Source organism: Sturnira hondurensis, unplaced genomic scaffold (assembly GCF_014824575.4).
Source record: "Sturnira hondurensis isolate 20B ecotype Veracruz unplaced genomic scaffold, ASM1482457v3 Scaffold0004136, whole genome shotgun sequence".
NCBI classification, from domain to species: Eukaryota; Metazoa; Chordata; class Mammalia; order Chiroptera; family Phyllostomidae; genus Sturnira; species Sturnira hondurensis.
In genome coordinates this window covers 14,339,229-14,355,549 of record NW_028076767.1, presented here as the reverse complement: position 1 = coordinate 14,355,549, position 16,321 = coordinate 14,339,229, and the positions used below count along the sequence as shown (strand labels likewise).

Here is a 16,321-nt window from a genome sequence, read left to right as displayed (position 1 = left end):
AAGGGGCTCCACTGCTGCAAATCCCTCATCAGATTCTGGGCTCCAGCGATCCCACAACTTTCTCACCATGTGTTCTGGCTTCATGTCACTCCTCATCCAGCCCCATTTCCCCAGTCCATTAATGTGGTCACTTTTCCTTGAAAATGTCCTCATCTCCCCCACGCCTTTTTCTTCCTTTTATTCTGTCCTGGCAAAATTCCAACGTCAGGTGAACCCTACCAATTTGACTGTGCCAGCACTCCAGTAGCTAAATCTTGCATCAGGAAAATCGTACAACTGTGACTTGTTTCATTTAAAATTCATGAGCATAAATCTCAAGCATAGAGAACTGCTCAACAGTCTGTTTTCTTGTCCACTCCCCAAGATAATGATTTAAACTATCTTCTGTCTCCTCAACCTCTACCCCTAGCAAACTCTACTCTCATTACATTCTTAGCTAATGAGTTAACCTCCTACTTCCTTAAAAAAAAAAAAAGCCCTAACACATGTCATTCCCTTCTTCCTACCACCAGAATGCCTACATTCCAACTGCAGCCACCTGCACCACGATGTCCCTTTCCTGACAATGGAAGAAGGGACCATCCCCTTTCAAAGGCCAGCCCTCCTCTGCATTCACATTCCCTCTTACCTCCTCAAGGGCTTTGCTTGAGAAGGTTACCATCTCTTTTTCTTTTCCTGGCTTCATTAATGTAGGCAGTGTAACTTAGTGGCCAAGTGCATGTCAGGGTTCACCTCCTGGTTCTACTACATAGTAACTATGTGACCTTGGCATACTAAGTTCCCTAACTCCCAATTTCCTGAAATGGCAATATCAATACAACCATCATAGGATTATCTGGATCCCAGCACAGTGCCTGATACATAGTAAATGTTCAGTAAATGTTAACTATTATCTTTATTAGTTCATCAACATAATATGCATTCTCTGTTGGATCACTATCAATCATTTATAAATGTTCTATATCTTCCACCATACAAGATAAAGCAACCTCACTTGATTCCACAGTCCCAGCTTCTACCCTATTTCTGCTTCACCTCCCATTTACTCCTCTCCTCTCCAAGTTACCACACTACAACTTCTGCACCAACACTCTGCTGGAACGGCTTGTCCAAATCACCCATAACTTCAGTAGATGACATGCCTATATCCTCAACTACTAGATGCTTCAGCAGGACTCTCTCTTCCTGGAGACACTTGTCTTGCTTTCGTGACACCTCACTCTCCTGGTTCTCCTGCCTCCATCCCTCCATCTGTTGCTCTTTCTCCTCCAGCCCACTTCAAGATGCTAGAGCCCCTTGGGGCTCAGATCAGTGCTCCCTCGTTTTCCTTCTGTATGACCTTATCCATTCTATACTCAATACATCAGCAGCGGAGTGGTCAATTCTGTTAAAATAGAAGATCATGTCATTCCTCTGCTCAAAACATCCAGTGGTTTCCCACTCAGAAAGAAGTCAAAGTCTCATAAAGACCATCCAGGCCATATATGCTCTAGGCAGCCCCACCCCATTCTCTCAGACCTCACCTCCCTCTCACTGGTCAACCACCCCCAGCCCCACCCACACCCAAGGCCTCCTCAAGGTCTCTAAAACAGGCAGGCCCACACCTGCATCTGGGCTCTTACTCACAGTGCCCACAGCCTGGATGCTCTTCCTCCAGACCCTTGCACAGCTCGCCCCCTCACTTCTTTCAGGTGTTTGTGCAACATCTCAGTGAGGTCCTCTCTGGTCAACCCATCTACAATTTCAAACTCCTCTCTACCCTGACAACCCATATCTCCTTTCCACCCTACATTTTTCTAATCAGTGTATTTTACAAGTTTATCTACTTATGGTCTATCTCCCCCATGACAGACTAAGTTCCGTGAGGGTTGGGATTTTATGTTTTGTTTACTATGTATTTTTGGTGCCTCAAACTGCCGAGTATAGGCTAAGTACTCTAATTTGTTAAGTAAATAAATACATCTCTACAGGTTTTTTAACATTTTGAGCTCGTGCCCTTCTGATTTAAACCTCTAAGCCCCTCTCAGACCTCTGAGCTCCAACTCCTAAATGCATTCTCTCCCTCACATCCATTGTCAAGGCCCATCAATCCCATCTCCTATATTTGCCTCAAATCCATTTATTTCTCTCTGTTGCCAATTCTACGCCACTGCTATTTTGCATCTGGATTATTGCAATAAACTATCTGGTGTCTACATCCACTCTTGAGCCCCTGCAACCCCATCTCCATTTAGCAGCATAATTACCTTAAAACAAATGGAAACAAATCACCACCTGCTGAAACCCAGGAGGCTTCCCATCATACTCATTTCTCACCCAAGGTCACAGATGAGCTAACACCTCAGAGATGTCTTCCCTGACCTACCTATCGAAAGCAGGTTAACCTTGGTCTCCTCACTCCGCCCCCATCTCTGCATCATTCCCGTGTATCATCAACCCATTATATTTCTTTAAGAGCACCTACCACAATTTGTAATTATATTACTTATCTTGTTCACTTGTTCTTTATAGTCTCAGGAGACTATAAATTCCTTAAGCCCCAGGGCAGTGTCATTCTCTCAACAACGTAACACTTAGCACTGTCCCTAGCACACAGCTAACACACTTGTTGAGAGAATGAAGGAAGGAGGGAGTCAGTCGATCTAGGCAGTGCACTAAATGTACCATGAAAAACATGGACCATGTGAGGTACACCAGACAGTGGCCAAGAATGCAGAGCCTGGAGCAAAACCACCTGGTCTCACACTCCACGTATATCCACACCTTTGGCAGGGCACGCCTCTATGCCTCGGTTCCCTCCTCTGTAAAACAGAGACAATAGAGCACCTATCCTTCTAGAGACAGTGTGAGATTCAGTAGAGACAATGCAGGTAAAAGTACCTAGTAGAGTACTTACTCATAATCACAAGAGACCTCAACTGCCAGGAGTGACTTTAGACATGACTAATAGAGATTTATGGTTAGGGGACTACTGTGAATATCTTAATACCTATTTCAGCACATGAAAGTCCATTAGGAATATTTTTTCTAGTTATTAAAGAAAATATTTCCTTTAGACCATATAATAATCTAAGGGCCCTCTGTACATAACATAAAAGGGATGATTCTGCTTTTGAAGAATTTATCATCTGCGAGAAGAAATCACTATGACTCTGAAATGTTTCACGAAATCAACAATATTCCATGTGATTACTACATATTTTAAGTATTCTTACAATGGACTTTCAATGCTAATCATTTAAAACATGTATCAGACTAATAATGCCCATTGTCATTATACGTACACACAAGTATTCCTCATTTTACCAACGGTGGAATTCAGATTTAGAAAGTTTACGCCTTTTGCCCAAGGTCAAAGACCATGCCTGAAACATGGTGAATTCCTCATAAGGTTAGAGGCCTTATACGTACATACTAACGTAACTGCTGTTCCACAAAGGCTTAGTAACAACCTGAGAGCAATACCTCCACACGCCTTAAGCTAATCGGCCCGTTGTGTTTTCATAGAGTACATTTATAGGTAACTTCAATTTTCTTATTTTTAGTTTTCTGTATTTTACATGTTCTACAATGACCATATATTATGTTCATAACTGTAAAATGATAATACTTTTGAAAAAAAGTCTTACCATACAAGCTTGACTCAGCCGATATTCCATAGTTAATACTTCAGGCAAGGTCTTTGAAGACCCCTCTATGAGTTGCCTTAATGTGATCTTTAGAGATGTTGGAGACATTTTGTTAATTACCTATTAAGAAAACATTTTTACTAGTTTTAGACCAATAGTTCCTTTATTGTCTACAATAAACCAGCTGAGTTTATTGGTTTTTGATATAAACCATATTAAACTTTGCTCCTTAATAGCAGTTTCATATGACAAAAAGTTCTAAAAAAGTGAGATTACGCCTTAGGCTAATCCTGCCAAAGCACCAAATAAAAGATTTCTAGTCCATTATGATAAGAAAACAGATCATATTACCAGTGGAATAAATTCTACACCTGTAACATAAGTAAAAAGATAAATCTACATTTTGTCGCTTACCTGATGTAAATTATGACCCCGACTGCATAAGCAGAGATTATGCTTAAGCAAATGTAATGATGCACATCCCAGAAACCACGAATACATCAGAGGACATTTCACTTTACATATAAAGAAGGCAAAGGGGTGGAAATACAGTCGCTCCTCCTTCCCATTTTGTGACTCTAAAAATGTCTCAACTTCGTCTTCAACTATAAATAAATCCTCTTACCTTAAAAGCATAGAGAGAAAACTATTCAAGGTGTCATGAGGTGCTCTTCTCTAGCATTTAAACATTTAATACAGTAAGGGTTATAGGCTTAAGTCCTCAGCTACAACGCCATGGCGATGCCTTTTCAGTGTAAAGATGCTGGTTCGGGCGCCCCAGTGCCTGCGCTTGGCTGCAGCTACAGGGGCTGCTGCAAGAGGCCCATTCCAGGCTGTGGAACTCTGATACCTGCCCTTTCCTTTATCGTTAGAATATATAGTTTGCAGACATATTCCTGAGTGACTGTCTCAAAGATATCAGTTTCACTTTTGAATTAAAAGAATTCCCCACATCAAGATTCCAGATTCTTTGGAGCATCCTCAAGTCTGGCACACAGATTCAGAGAACAGACTGAGTGGATCGGAGAGCATCTTAGTTGTCAAAGCTTAACGAGATGATTACTGCAGAGAAGTATCTTCAGGGGAGATCAGTATCCTACCTACAGCCACATGCTGCTGAAAAGAAGAGAGAAATGACTAGGGCTTTTTGTATCTGGTTCATCTTCGCAGGAACTCACTCTTCTGCCCTTGGTGCTACATGGACAACCTCCTATAAGGCCCCGAATAGCAATCCTACTCCATGTTCCTGCCTTGTCAATTGCAGGCCAAGAGGACGACAGCACAGCATGTCTGCACACTGTGTTAGGAGGCCCCTCCTTTCCACGGGCAAGTAGGACAATGGGTCCATTTTGCTAACAAAACCACTAGTTTTCTCTAGCCAGAATAATGTCCATTATTATCACAGATGAGATCCTGTAGGTACCTCACTCACAGTGCTAAAAGGTGCACTTCAGGGCAGAGCCACCTTCTATCCTGCCAAACTACCCGCAAAGCCCATGTTGCTACAAATTCCTTCCCAACAGTGCCGCGCTGTGAGCGCCCGTAATCATGTGCCTGAGTATCACAGGGGCTGCCGGTGTCCTCGTTTCTGGGTTGGGCACTTTACCATCTTACAATCCCCAAACATAAAACTCCATCTCTTGCTGTCCTTCTTTAGTTGGCTGCCAGTTCACTTCATTTTAAAAAGCCAGTGAAGGGCCCCAGTTGTCTGCTTTGTGTCACACACACATAAGAAGTAAAAATGGGAAGAAAACTTCAATCAAAAAGGTCTGCTGGCTCAGACAGTTGGTGAAATAAGTTGACGCTTCAACAACAGTTGGGTTAGGGCGCCCACCCCACCATGCAGTTGAAAATCTGCATGTAAGTTTTGACTCCCCCAAAACTTAGCTACAGTTGGCTCTTCGTATCCACAGGTTTTGCATCCACAGGTTCAGCTAACTATAGGCGGAAGTCAGTGTGTCTGGCCTGCACTTGGGAAGCTGCTGATGCAGAGGGCCAACAGCACTGTGGGCCTGCTGTGGACCAGAAGCCTTCCTGATAAACGGGCGGTTAACACGCATTTTTGTATGTGTTATATGCCATATTCGTACAATGAAGTTAGCTAGAGAAAAGAATGTTTTTAAGAAAATCATAAGGAAAATACATTCACTGTATTTATTGAAAAATGCTCGTGTATAAATGGACCCATACAGTTCAAACCTGTCTTGTTCAAGGGTAAATTATATTAATTAAAGATATTTTCGTCAGACAGACATACAGGGTGTAAGTAGGTTTACAGTTGTTTGTATGGAAAATAATGCAATAATAAATTATAAAAGAATAAACTGTTTCACATACAACTGTAAACCTGCATTTGCCCCAGCCTGTATAAGGAGAACAGGTGTACTGACAACTTGAAGAAACTGCCGTTTCCAACAGCTCTAAGTGTACTGGCCACTGAGCAGAGACGCAGGTTTGCACTCAGACTCCGAGAGCCCTGGGAGGGTGGCGGGGAGTTCCAGCAGCACCACTGCCTGCATGACCTTAGTTTCCTCACTTGTAAAATGGAGATGGTCACACCACCCACTTCATAAATGGTATGGCAATACAGGATAGTGCTCCGTGTCAGAAACCACGCAACACAAGGATGGGGTGGAACATTTATTGAGCACATTTTCCTTATCTCTAAGACAAGTACTTTCACATGTAGGTGTCTTTTACAAATGAGGAAACCAGACTCAGACATGAATTTGTCCAAGGTCACACAGAGCAGGAATCCAAACCTGAGCCTGCCTACTCCAAAACCCACCTCCTTCTGCTATAGGGACTATAAAAGTAGTCAAGAACGTCAAAGGCAGAAGAAAAGTAAAAAACCGCAAAGATAAAAGGAGTAAGTTGTGTCAGGTGGGAAGGAGAAAAAGTGAATAAAAACTTAATTTTGCTTTTTGTTAGGGTTCAAAGGTTTGAAAATAACACTAATGTGCCACTAACTCAAGAACGTAGAATCGCAGATACTCAGTCAGAGATACTGAGGCAATCAGTTCCAGAGGAGGCAGGAAAGCACGGAAGGAGAGCACAGTGGGGGGTGTCCCGTGAGAAAGAAGAGAGATGCAACGCAGGTTAGAGGAATCAAAGAGGGGACAATGGAGGAGAGTTACAGTTGCTCATATAACACAGCTTTGTTCGTTAACGAGGGAGCACCGAGACTGTTCCGAAGTGTCCATAAATGACTAGGACTCGAGTCTTTAGCTGAGCTAGAAATGTGTGTGGATATAATCCTGCACCCAAACAGCCTCGTGAACACGGCTCTACTTCTTGGCAGAACACCGGTCAGGGTTCTAACCACTTTATCTGACACTTTAAATTTTAGATGCCTCCTGTATGTTGAAGAGCCTTCTTTTTCCTTTATTTTTTATTAAATGGTTCACATTCTCATCTCCATTCAACAATATTACACATCTATTATGCATTAGACACTTCAGGAAGACAATAAACAGGACACAGTCTGTGTACTCAAACAGCATTTTCAACAAAAGGAAAACTCAGGATACTGCCTCCGCCTCTCACCTCAGGAACCTACCAGAACACCCAGTAATATACAGTCTGACTTGCATTATCCAGACAAAAACAATATCCAACAAGACTATTGACACAAGTAGAAGAAGAATATTCAACAAGCCTACTGATACTACAAGAATTCTATCAAGGAGAGCCACAGGGTTGACGAAGGGCTACAGAGACCGTACTCCCCAGCCCTGTCTCTGACTCACTATGTAGTCTTAAAAAGTGATTTTTTTCTTTATAAAGAAAGATGTCATTTATAACCCTCTGAAAGTCTAGGCTCTGCCATATTTAATCACCCCCCAAAAGGAACTAGCAGTTAGGAATTCATGAATATTTATATCACTTTACTTTTTTTTAAGTGCATTTAAAAATAGAGCTGATACTGCCCTGGCTGGTATAGCTCAGTGGATTGAGCACGGGCCTGTGAACCACAAGATCAGGGTTCAATTCCCAGTCAAGGACACATGCCTGGGTTGCAGGCCAGTTCCCGGTTCCCGGCAGGAGACGCACGAGAGGCAACCATACATTGATATTTCTCTCCCTCTCTCCTTCCCTTCCCTTTTAAAGATAAATAAATAAAATCTTTTAAAAAAATAGAGTTAATACTGACTTAAAGAGCGGGTAGTGACGATGAACAGGGTAGTGACGATGAACAGGAAATGAGCACAGCAAACTAATTAGAGAAAAAAAATTGGCTTGTTTTTTACCTAATATAAAAGAACACATAAAGGTATGGGATAAATACAAATGGCTGTAAATTTGCTCTCCTCTGAAAAAAGGCTACAGTATATTTCAGATCTGCTAACATGCTATGAGCTGAACTTTCTAATCCTTACATTAAAAAACCAAATTTACTATTTCTAAAAACTTTCTCTGAACTAGTAAAAATGCCATTGAGCAAAAAGTTTAAGCAAGCCACACAGTAGCCACTTAAAAAGTACACAATGTGGTTTCCACATTATAGAAGGCAGAGGAAAAGGATACATTTTTTGTTCACATCATAGGGCAAAAATTGCTCAATTTGAGTAGCAGATATTTTAATGCTTGCAAGGCACAAGAGAAATAAATCAGGTCAAAACAAATTACTTGTAAGAGTATAGAAACATTTTTGTTAGAAACAATGTTTTCTACAAGAGCAAATGGTGCTTAGAAAATAAAGACAAACTGAGGGATGCGATAGATAGAAATACCTTATACCACTGGATTTATCTTCTAAAGGAAAAACCTAAAATCGTATATCCGATCACTTTTAAGTCCATAAAAACATAACAGTTCAATGAACAGGTATCAAACCCCCCAAATAACAAACTCCCACTTTACATCATAGTCAGTTAATGTAAAGAGTTTATAGTTAAATCGATCCCTCTGGCTGCCCCCAACCTTCTGGACGCCTTCTCCACAACTGACAGGTACTCTCGGCGTCAGTTCTTCTCTAACAGATAAAATTGAATAAACATTTTCTGTGTAGGTGTCCCCAAGGTTTTGTGGACTACCTATTCCCCAGAATAAATCTCTTCCTTCTTAGAGTGCCTGGAGTGGGCTCTGTTTTCTGCACCAAGAATTCTGACCAGTAAAGAACCCGAAACTATAAAGGGAAAAAAATAAAGGACATGGGGATGGTAGATCAGGGAAAGTAAAAGAGGAATCAGTAGCACCAGTTAAAAAGCAGTAACTATAGATACTATAAACATTAAAAGATATCATGAATAACTTTCCAGTGAATTTGACAATTTAAATGAAAGTGGCATATGCTTTGAAAGATAGTATCAAATCTGACCCCAAAGTAAATACATCTAAATAGTCCTGTATCTATTTTTTTTTAAATCCGTAGGTACTAACCTTCTCACAAAGAACACTCCAGGTCCAGGTGGCTTCACTGATTAAAAAAAAAACTTACAGAAACTCTTCCAAAAATTAGAGAAAAGGGGAACATTTCCCAACTTGTTTTATGAGTCTGGAATAACCTAATTATCAAAATTTGACATGGAAATTACAAGACAAATTATAGACCAGTAGCTCTCATATATAATGCAAAAATCCTAAACAAGTGTTACTAAGTCAAATACAGCTACATATAAAAAGAATAATATACCATGATCAAATGGGGCTTATCTCAGGAATGCAAAATTAGTTCGATATCTAACAAGCAATCATTGTCCCTGAAATCGATCCCTGTCTGTATAATCACTTGATCTTTGACAAAAGGCACCAATGCAATACAACATATCTTGCATGGAAATTCTTTTCAACAAATTGTGCTAGAACAATTTTATAACACTATGTGAAAAAATTAACCTGGACCCCAGGGTTTTTATTAAAAAATTAATTTGAGATGGATCTAGCTAGGCCTAAGCAAAAAAGCAAAAAAGCAAAAACTAAGAGCTTTTAAAAGAAAGAATAGGAGGATATTTTTGAAATTTGGAGTAGGCAAAGATTTCTTAGGATACAGAAAATACATATGAAAGAAAAAATAAGTTAACTTAGACTTATCTAAATTAGCAGCTTTTGATCATCAAAAAGTTAATTATTGTAATGTACCCCATTAATGAAGGTAAAAGAAAAAAGTCATATGATCATCTCAAAAGATGCAGGAAAAACACTTATGATAAAATCCAGCAGTTATTCAAAATATTATATACATCGCCCCAACACACCAAGGTTGTGGGCTCAATATTCTGTCAGGACAAACAAGAATCAACAAATGAATGCATAACAAAATGGAACAATAAATTGATGTCTCTCTCTCTCTCCCTGCTCCTTCTCTTGGTCTCTTTAAAAATCAATCAATAAAACAATTTCTTTATTTATATAAAATGGCCCTGGCTGGTGTAGCTTAGTGAGTGCCAGCCCACACACCAAAGGGTCGCCAGCCTGATTCCCAGTCAGAGCACACACCTGCGTTGCGGGCTGAGTCCACAGCGGGGGGTGTGCAAGAGGCAACCACACGCTGATATTTCTCTCCCTCTCTCCCTTCTTTTCTAAATAAATAAAATCTTAAAAAAATAAATCTAAAAAACAAAATAAGTGAACAAATAGGCAGAAATAGACTCATACATACAGAGAACATTTTGATTGTTACCAAATGGGAGCGAGGGGTGAAAAAAGTGAAGGTAATGATTAAGAAGTATTGACACAAATACAAATTGGTAGTAAAAGAATAGTCATGGGGATGTAAAGTACAGCACAAGGAATATAATCAATAATATTTAATAACTATGTATGGTGTCTGATGGGTGGGAGATTTATTGGGATGATCGTTTAGCATGTTATGTCTAAGCTCTGGGGTGTACACTGGAAACTAATAAAATATTGCGTGCCAACTGTAATTGAAAAATAAAAAATGATTAAAGAGAATGTTAGCTAATACGACCATATTGGAAAGCTGTCTGACAATAACTACTAAGATGAGTGTACACACTGTTAAACTAATTTAAAAAGGAAGCCATTAGACTGAGGTGACTTTCATGCATTAGTGGCCCACGAGCAAACCAAAACCTAAGCATGTACTGATTCAAGGTTAAGAAACTGAACCGAAGGACGATCAACCTCGAATAGCCAACTAGGCTTCCCCAAATAATCCAACCCCTTAAACTATACATAACTAATCAAATAACTTCTTTGCTGTGTTTCTACTTCTTCTCTATAAAAGTCTTTCTCCAGCTTCTATCAGTGGTGCTTTCCTAACCACTTTTGGTTTGCCTCTGCCTGATTCCAAGCAGTTTTTGCATAAATGAACTATTAAAACGTTTAATATGCTTCAGTTTATCTTTTCTACAACATACACGATGGCTCTGCAGTACTAGTCCTAGGTATATATAAAATTGTGTATCTGTGTTGCCAAAAGATGTAGATAAAACTGTCTATAGCAGCACTAAGAGTAAAAACCTGAAAATAGCCCCAAAGCCTATCAACAGTAGAAATGAACGAACAAAACATGATACATCACACAATGGAATACCTTATAGCAATGAGAATGAACGAGCTGCTGCTATATCCAAAATGGGTGAATCTCACAAATATAATGTTCAGCACAGATACACAAAACCATAGACTTCATGTACATAAAACTTGAAAGCAAAACCTACACTGTTAAATCAGTGTAATGGTTGCCTCAGGGGAGAGGTAGTCACGGGGAATAAACACGAGTGGGGCATTCGAGTGCTTGATAATCGATTCTGGGTGTTGGTTATACTTACGTTGTAATATTTTAAAGGTTTTATTTATTTTTAGAGAGAGGGGAGGGAGGGCCAAAGAGAGGGACAGCGACGGCTGGTTGCCCCAAGCACGTCTCCAGCTGGGAACCTGGCCCGCAGCCCAGGCCACTGTGCCCTGACCGGAATCAAACAGGTGATCTTCCAGTTTGTAGGATAATGCCCAACCCGCCGAGCCACACCAGTCAAGGCTGCAATGCACATTTTTGAGCTACACATTCATGACTTATTTTTCTGTACTTCAAAAATGAATTCTTAAAATACACTCATAAAAACTGACTTCAAGCTCTTTAGCATAACATAGGAACCTTGACAGTCGGGCACTAATTCGCTCTTGGGCCATATTTCTGAAACTTTACTTCTCGTTCCTGGTTCTGCATTCTCCAAATACTTGTCCTCTGAGTATGTGTTTTGCTCTGTCTTGACCACTCTTTGCTGCTCGGCCTCTCAGTCCCATCCTTTATTCTCTGTTCAGACATCTCCTCTGTGAAGCCTTTCAGACTCACTCCAGCCACTTTCTGGATGCCCAGAGCAACTTGTCAAATCTGCTATTTTAGCATCACTTACCATAGTCTAATAATTGTGTGTGTGTTTGTGCCACTAGAGTGTGAACTGCCTGTGAACTGCCTAAGAACGAGCGCTGGATTTTCATTTTGTGGCTCAGTGGAAACATAGTGCCTTATTCATTTAGCATACCTCTATAACATGTGTCCAGAAATACAGAAGTGAGCTTCTCAAGAGCTTACGGTCTGCCAAAGATAGCACTCAATAAAGCAAAAAGACAGAAGATACATAAAGGAACACATAATAGGAAAGGAAGAGGCATTTTATTTTTTAATAATTAGCTTTACTAAGGTGTCATTTACCTATGATAAAATCCACTCTCCTAAGTGCATATTTCTATAAGTTTTTTCCTCCCGACCACAAACCAGCTTTATTAGTGATGCTGGAGTCTCTAAAGACCATACGGTGCACCTGGACTGTTCCCCAGGGCTCCGAGGACTGCTTCTGAGATTTATCCATGTTGTTTATGTATCAATACCTCATCCCTTCCTATAGTTAAGTAGTATTCTACTGTATGACTATATAGTTGAGTCGGATATACTGTATGACAATCTGGAAGATCTACGAAAGGACATGAAAACCCTAAAGTGCTATGAGCCCCAGCTGGTATAGCTTAATGGATTGAGCATAGGCCTGAGAAGCAGAGTCATCAGTTGGATTCCCAGTCAGGGCACATGCCTGGGTTGCAGGCCAGTTCCCAGCAGGGGACTCACGAGAGGCAACCACACACTGATGTTTCTCTCCCACTCTTTCTCCTTCCCTTCCCCTCACTCTAAAAATAAATAAAAAACATATTGTTAAAGTACTATGAAAATTCTATAATTATAAAGAATTTACAACTTCATTTACATGTTAACCCCCCATTATCCTATAGTGGTTAGCAATAAAACTTCAAAAACCTAAACAAAGGATAAAAAAGAATCCTATGTTTTTATTTGACAATTAGAAAGTATGTTGAACAAACTCTTTCCCCACAGACAACCCAGGAGACAAAGGAACCCCTGAGACACAGAGCACATGGTTGCAGCCTGGAATGGGAATGTAGACTGAGTTCTCAGGACCTGCGGAAAGAAGACGGGAATCCTGGGGGTTCCTGGAGATCCTGAAGATCCCCTACAGGGGTTAGAAGCAATTCTGGGGGTTTACTGAAACAAATATTGGAATTTCCTTAACATACTTTTCAAACATTTCTTTCACCTACAAACCTTTTACCTAAGCACTAACAACTATATTCTCCTTCAGGATCATGTTTTGGTGTGATCGTGTTTTGCTTCTCATTGACATAATTAAAAGCAATCCTGTATCTAAGTTCTGTCAAGGAAGCTTCAGTGGGAATTTTTTGATTCCCGCCTCATGTTACTTGCAGCAGATACTAGTATTTTGGAGCCCTGTTCATTCACTAGAGCTAAAGATAAAGTGAATAAAAACGAAAATTTGTCCTTTCAGTGAAGGTGCTTACGAGGAGCCTGGTTGTGATGAGTGGCTTGCCAAGTATCCTTTTCTGGGTGCAGAACAGTTGTGTTGCCAGGGGAATGGAAGGGAAACTGGAGGACCATCTGCATCCTAGCTCAGTGTCTTTGACATAGCATGGTTGCTTGCACATTTGCACTGCGTTAGAGTGACACCATATAGCCTGTTAAGTAAAGTGCTGCGTGACTGTTTCAAATTGAATTGTTAAGTGCATACTTAATTGGGCCATTCTGCTGAAAGAAAAGTAACAGAAACACTAGTTTTTGTATTGCTCTGGAAACAAGAGAATCAATTTAAAGTCAGAATCTTGAAATATAAAATGATTATCTACATTTATGCAAACATTCCTAAAAGTAGTTAATAATGACATTAATTAATTTTGTGAGTTCTACCTATTCTATTTTTTTAAAGATTTTATTTCTTTATTTTTAGACAGGGGTAGAGGGGAGAAAGAGAGGGAGAGAAACATCCAGGTGTGGCCGCCTCTCGAACACCCCCTACTGGGGACCTGGCCCCTCAACTCAGACATGTGCCCTAGACTGGGAATCGAACCTGCGACCTTGGTTCACAGGCAGGCACTCAATCCACTGAGCCACACCAGCCAGGGCTCTACTTATTCTAATGTATACTTATCCTTAAAAGTTAATAGAATTCTAATACTGAGTAAGAAGCTAAGAGACAAATTAACTTAAGATTTCCTCTTAAAGTTACAGGAACAATGGTTTTCATCTTCACAGGAAAGACTTTATCTAAATTTTCTTGTCAAGTTTCCTGACAACTGAAAGGCTATAATCATACTAATAAAATGAAAAATAGTACCAGATAAAAACAAACTAAAACCACTTTTCTATTAAGTGCAAGTATATATGTTTTTCCTTTTGTCTAGAAGTCTGAAAAACGATGTTTCACAATCACATGATAGCTCTAAGGTGCCAGTACCCGATGCAGTCCATTGACACAGAGCCTTTCTGCTGTCACCCGTTGAGTCACGCTGCGGAAACGATCGAAGTACCTAACCATGGGAAACACCACTTAAGACTCAGCTATGGCTATAGATGGAATCTCTCATTCGTTTAAGAAGGATCACTTTTTTATTATTATTATTAAACCTATTGCTTAGAAAGATCATATATTGAGCTCCTGCACTTTAATAGAACTTAGATGATCACAACAGTGATAAGTTGCAAAGCAACTGCCCTACAGTTACCCAGCCCTTCTAATGAAAACGCCCCGTCTCTCCCCGACAGGACAAGGCAGACTGCTGGAGATGAAGCACGCTGACTGAAGCCCTCCACTACAGTCAAAGGACCTAAAAACAGCTTAGCATCACCTTCAGCACCCAGCAGGTAGACAAGACACTTGGGTTTTGGTAAGGTTTTGTGAAACTGCTTTCTGAGTTTCAACCAAGTTCAGGGGAAAAAAAACACTAACAACAAAAAAAAACCAGTGTGCTATGTGACACCACAGAACTCTGACACCCCTCAGTGAGGCTTCCCTGTCATCAGAATCCTCCATGCTCAGGACAGAAATGATCCACATATTACCTTTAACTGCTCGAGGGCAAAAGCTGACCGGTCCCGCTGTAAATTTTCAACGATCTGTTCCATGGTATTGGCGGAGAACCAACTATAAGAAAGGAAACATGTGATTTCACCAGTATAATGTTTCTTTCAGAGACAGCAATGAACCTAAACATAGGCATCCCCCAAACTCCATTTCAAAAGTGAAAAATTTTCCAGCCTATTTTACAGGATGATGAAATAAAACATTGCTTCTCTGGGTAAGCGTTTTCAGTCTACCTTCACTAAAATAAAATAAAGCCTAAATTTTCTCTTTTGTTCTCTTGCACCTATTATTTATAAATAAATGATATCTTAACTGTGAAAAACTGAGGCCTCTAAAACATGGAGATAGTTGTCTTATTTTCCAATAGTTTTTCTCTTCTGTGTTCCTTAAGCCAGTCTGTCAATCTCTCAAAGCCCTGCACAAAACCATTTGTAGATGGGCTTGGTAAGACCTTCAGAGAAGATGGCTTTACAAAGATAAAAGGTAAGTAAATTCAATTATTTTCTAGTCTCTCTACCCCACTTGAAAAAAAAGATTTTTTAAAATATAATGGATTTGTTTCCCCTGAAAGAGTGGTCAAGAAGCTATTTTTAAAAGTAAGTGAAAATAAAAGCACTAAGCTATTTGATTTCAGAATTTGGTACATTATCAAATACAATGTAATTACAATGTTAGCAAATTCCAATTCATATAGAATTTCCAAAGAAACAGACATGATTGAGATCTCTAAGTACCTGTTTATTTTGTCCATGTGTTCCTCAAGTATAAAAGGCTTGCCTTTATCAATCTTGGACTGTTTGAAAAGAAAAATCTTTAATTTGAAGTAACATAAATCCTTTTAAAAATCCTTAATAATTTTATATTTAATGATACACTTTGTGACAGATTATCACCTTCACTCAAATTACACCCAACAGTCTCATACATTACTACTACCATATGTTCAAAATTCAGAAGTATTATTTCCAACTAGCACTTGAAAGTGTCAAAGGCCAAAAATGTTCTTGTATTTTTATTTTCATATCACTATAAACATTATATTATCATTAAAGTGTGTCAATGAATTTAAGAACTGTAAAGGCCCAAGAAGTCACCCTGCCCAAACCCCCACGTGATGTGAAAACTCCTGCCACCCCTGGCAGCACGGACCCTCGGGGCAGACCAGGAGATACCTCAGGAAGAAACTCAAAAGTGCTCGAAAACTTTAACTAGAACTTCTTTAAAATTCTGAACCAAAGATAAGCCTTCTCGTATTTCTAGTTCTGGTTCATCCTCCTCTACCCTGCTCTTCTCACACAGTGCAGTTTTGGCCCACTCACAGTCCAGGCCCTTCTTACG

At 39.9% G+C, this 16,321-nt stretch overlaps 1 protein-coding gene across 4 annotated transcripts in view; it reads right to left on the bottom strand.

The window, feature by feature from the left end:
* The window catches only part of HIBCH (3-hydroxyisobutyryl-CoA hydrolase), an 83,189-nt gene that overhangs the window by 22,574 nt on the left and 44,294 nt on the right, over positions 1 to 16,321 (bottom strand). For all 4 annotated transcript variants that reach the window (XR_005066093.1, XR_005066094.1, XM_037043760.1 and 1 more), the window contains exons 10-12: positions 15,718 to 15,776; positions 14,962 to 15,043; positions 3,630 to 3,749 (exon numbers count right to left, since the gene is read on the bottom strand). Coding sequence is in view for 2 of the 4 variants with exons in the window: in XM_037043760.1 (XP_036899655.1) it covers positions 3,630 to 3,749; positions 14,962 to 15,043; positions 15,718 to 15,776 (261 nt within the window). In the remaining 2 variants the exon portion in view is untranslated. The remainder of the gene's footprint in view (positions 1 to 3,629; positions 3,750 to 14,961; positions 15,044 to 15,717; positions 15,777 to 16,321) is intronic.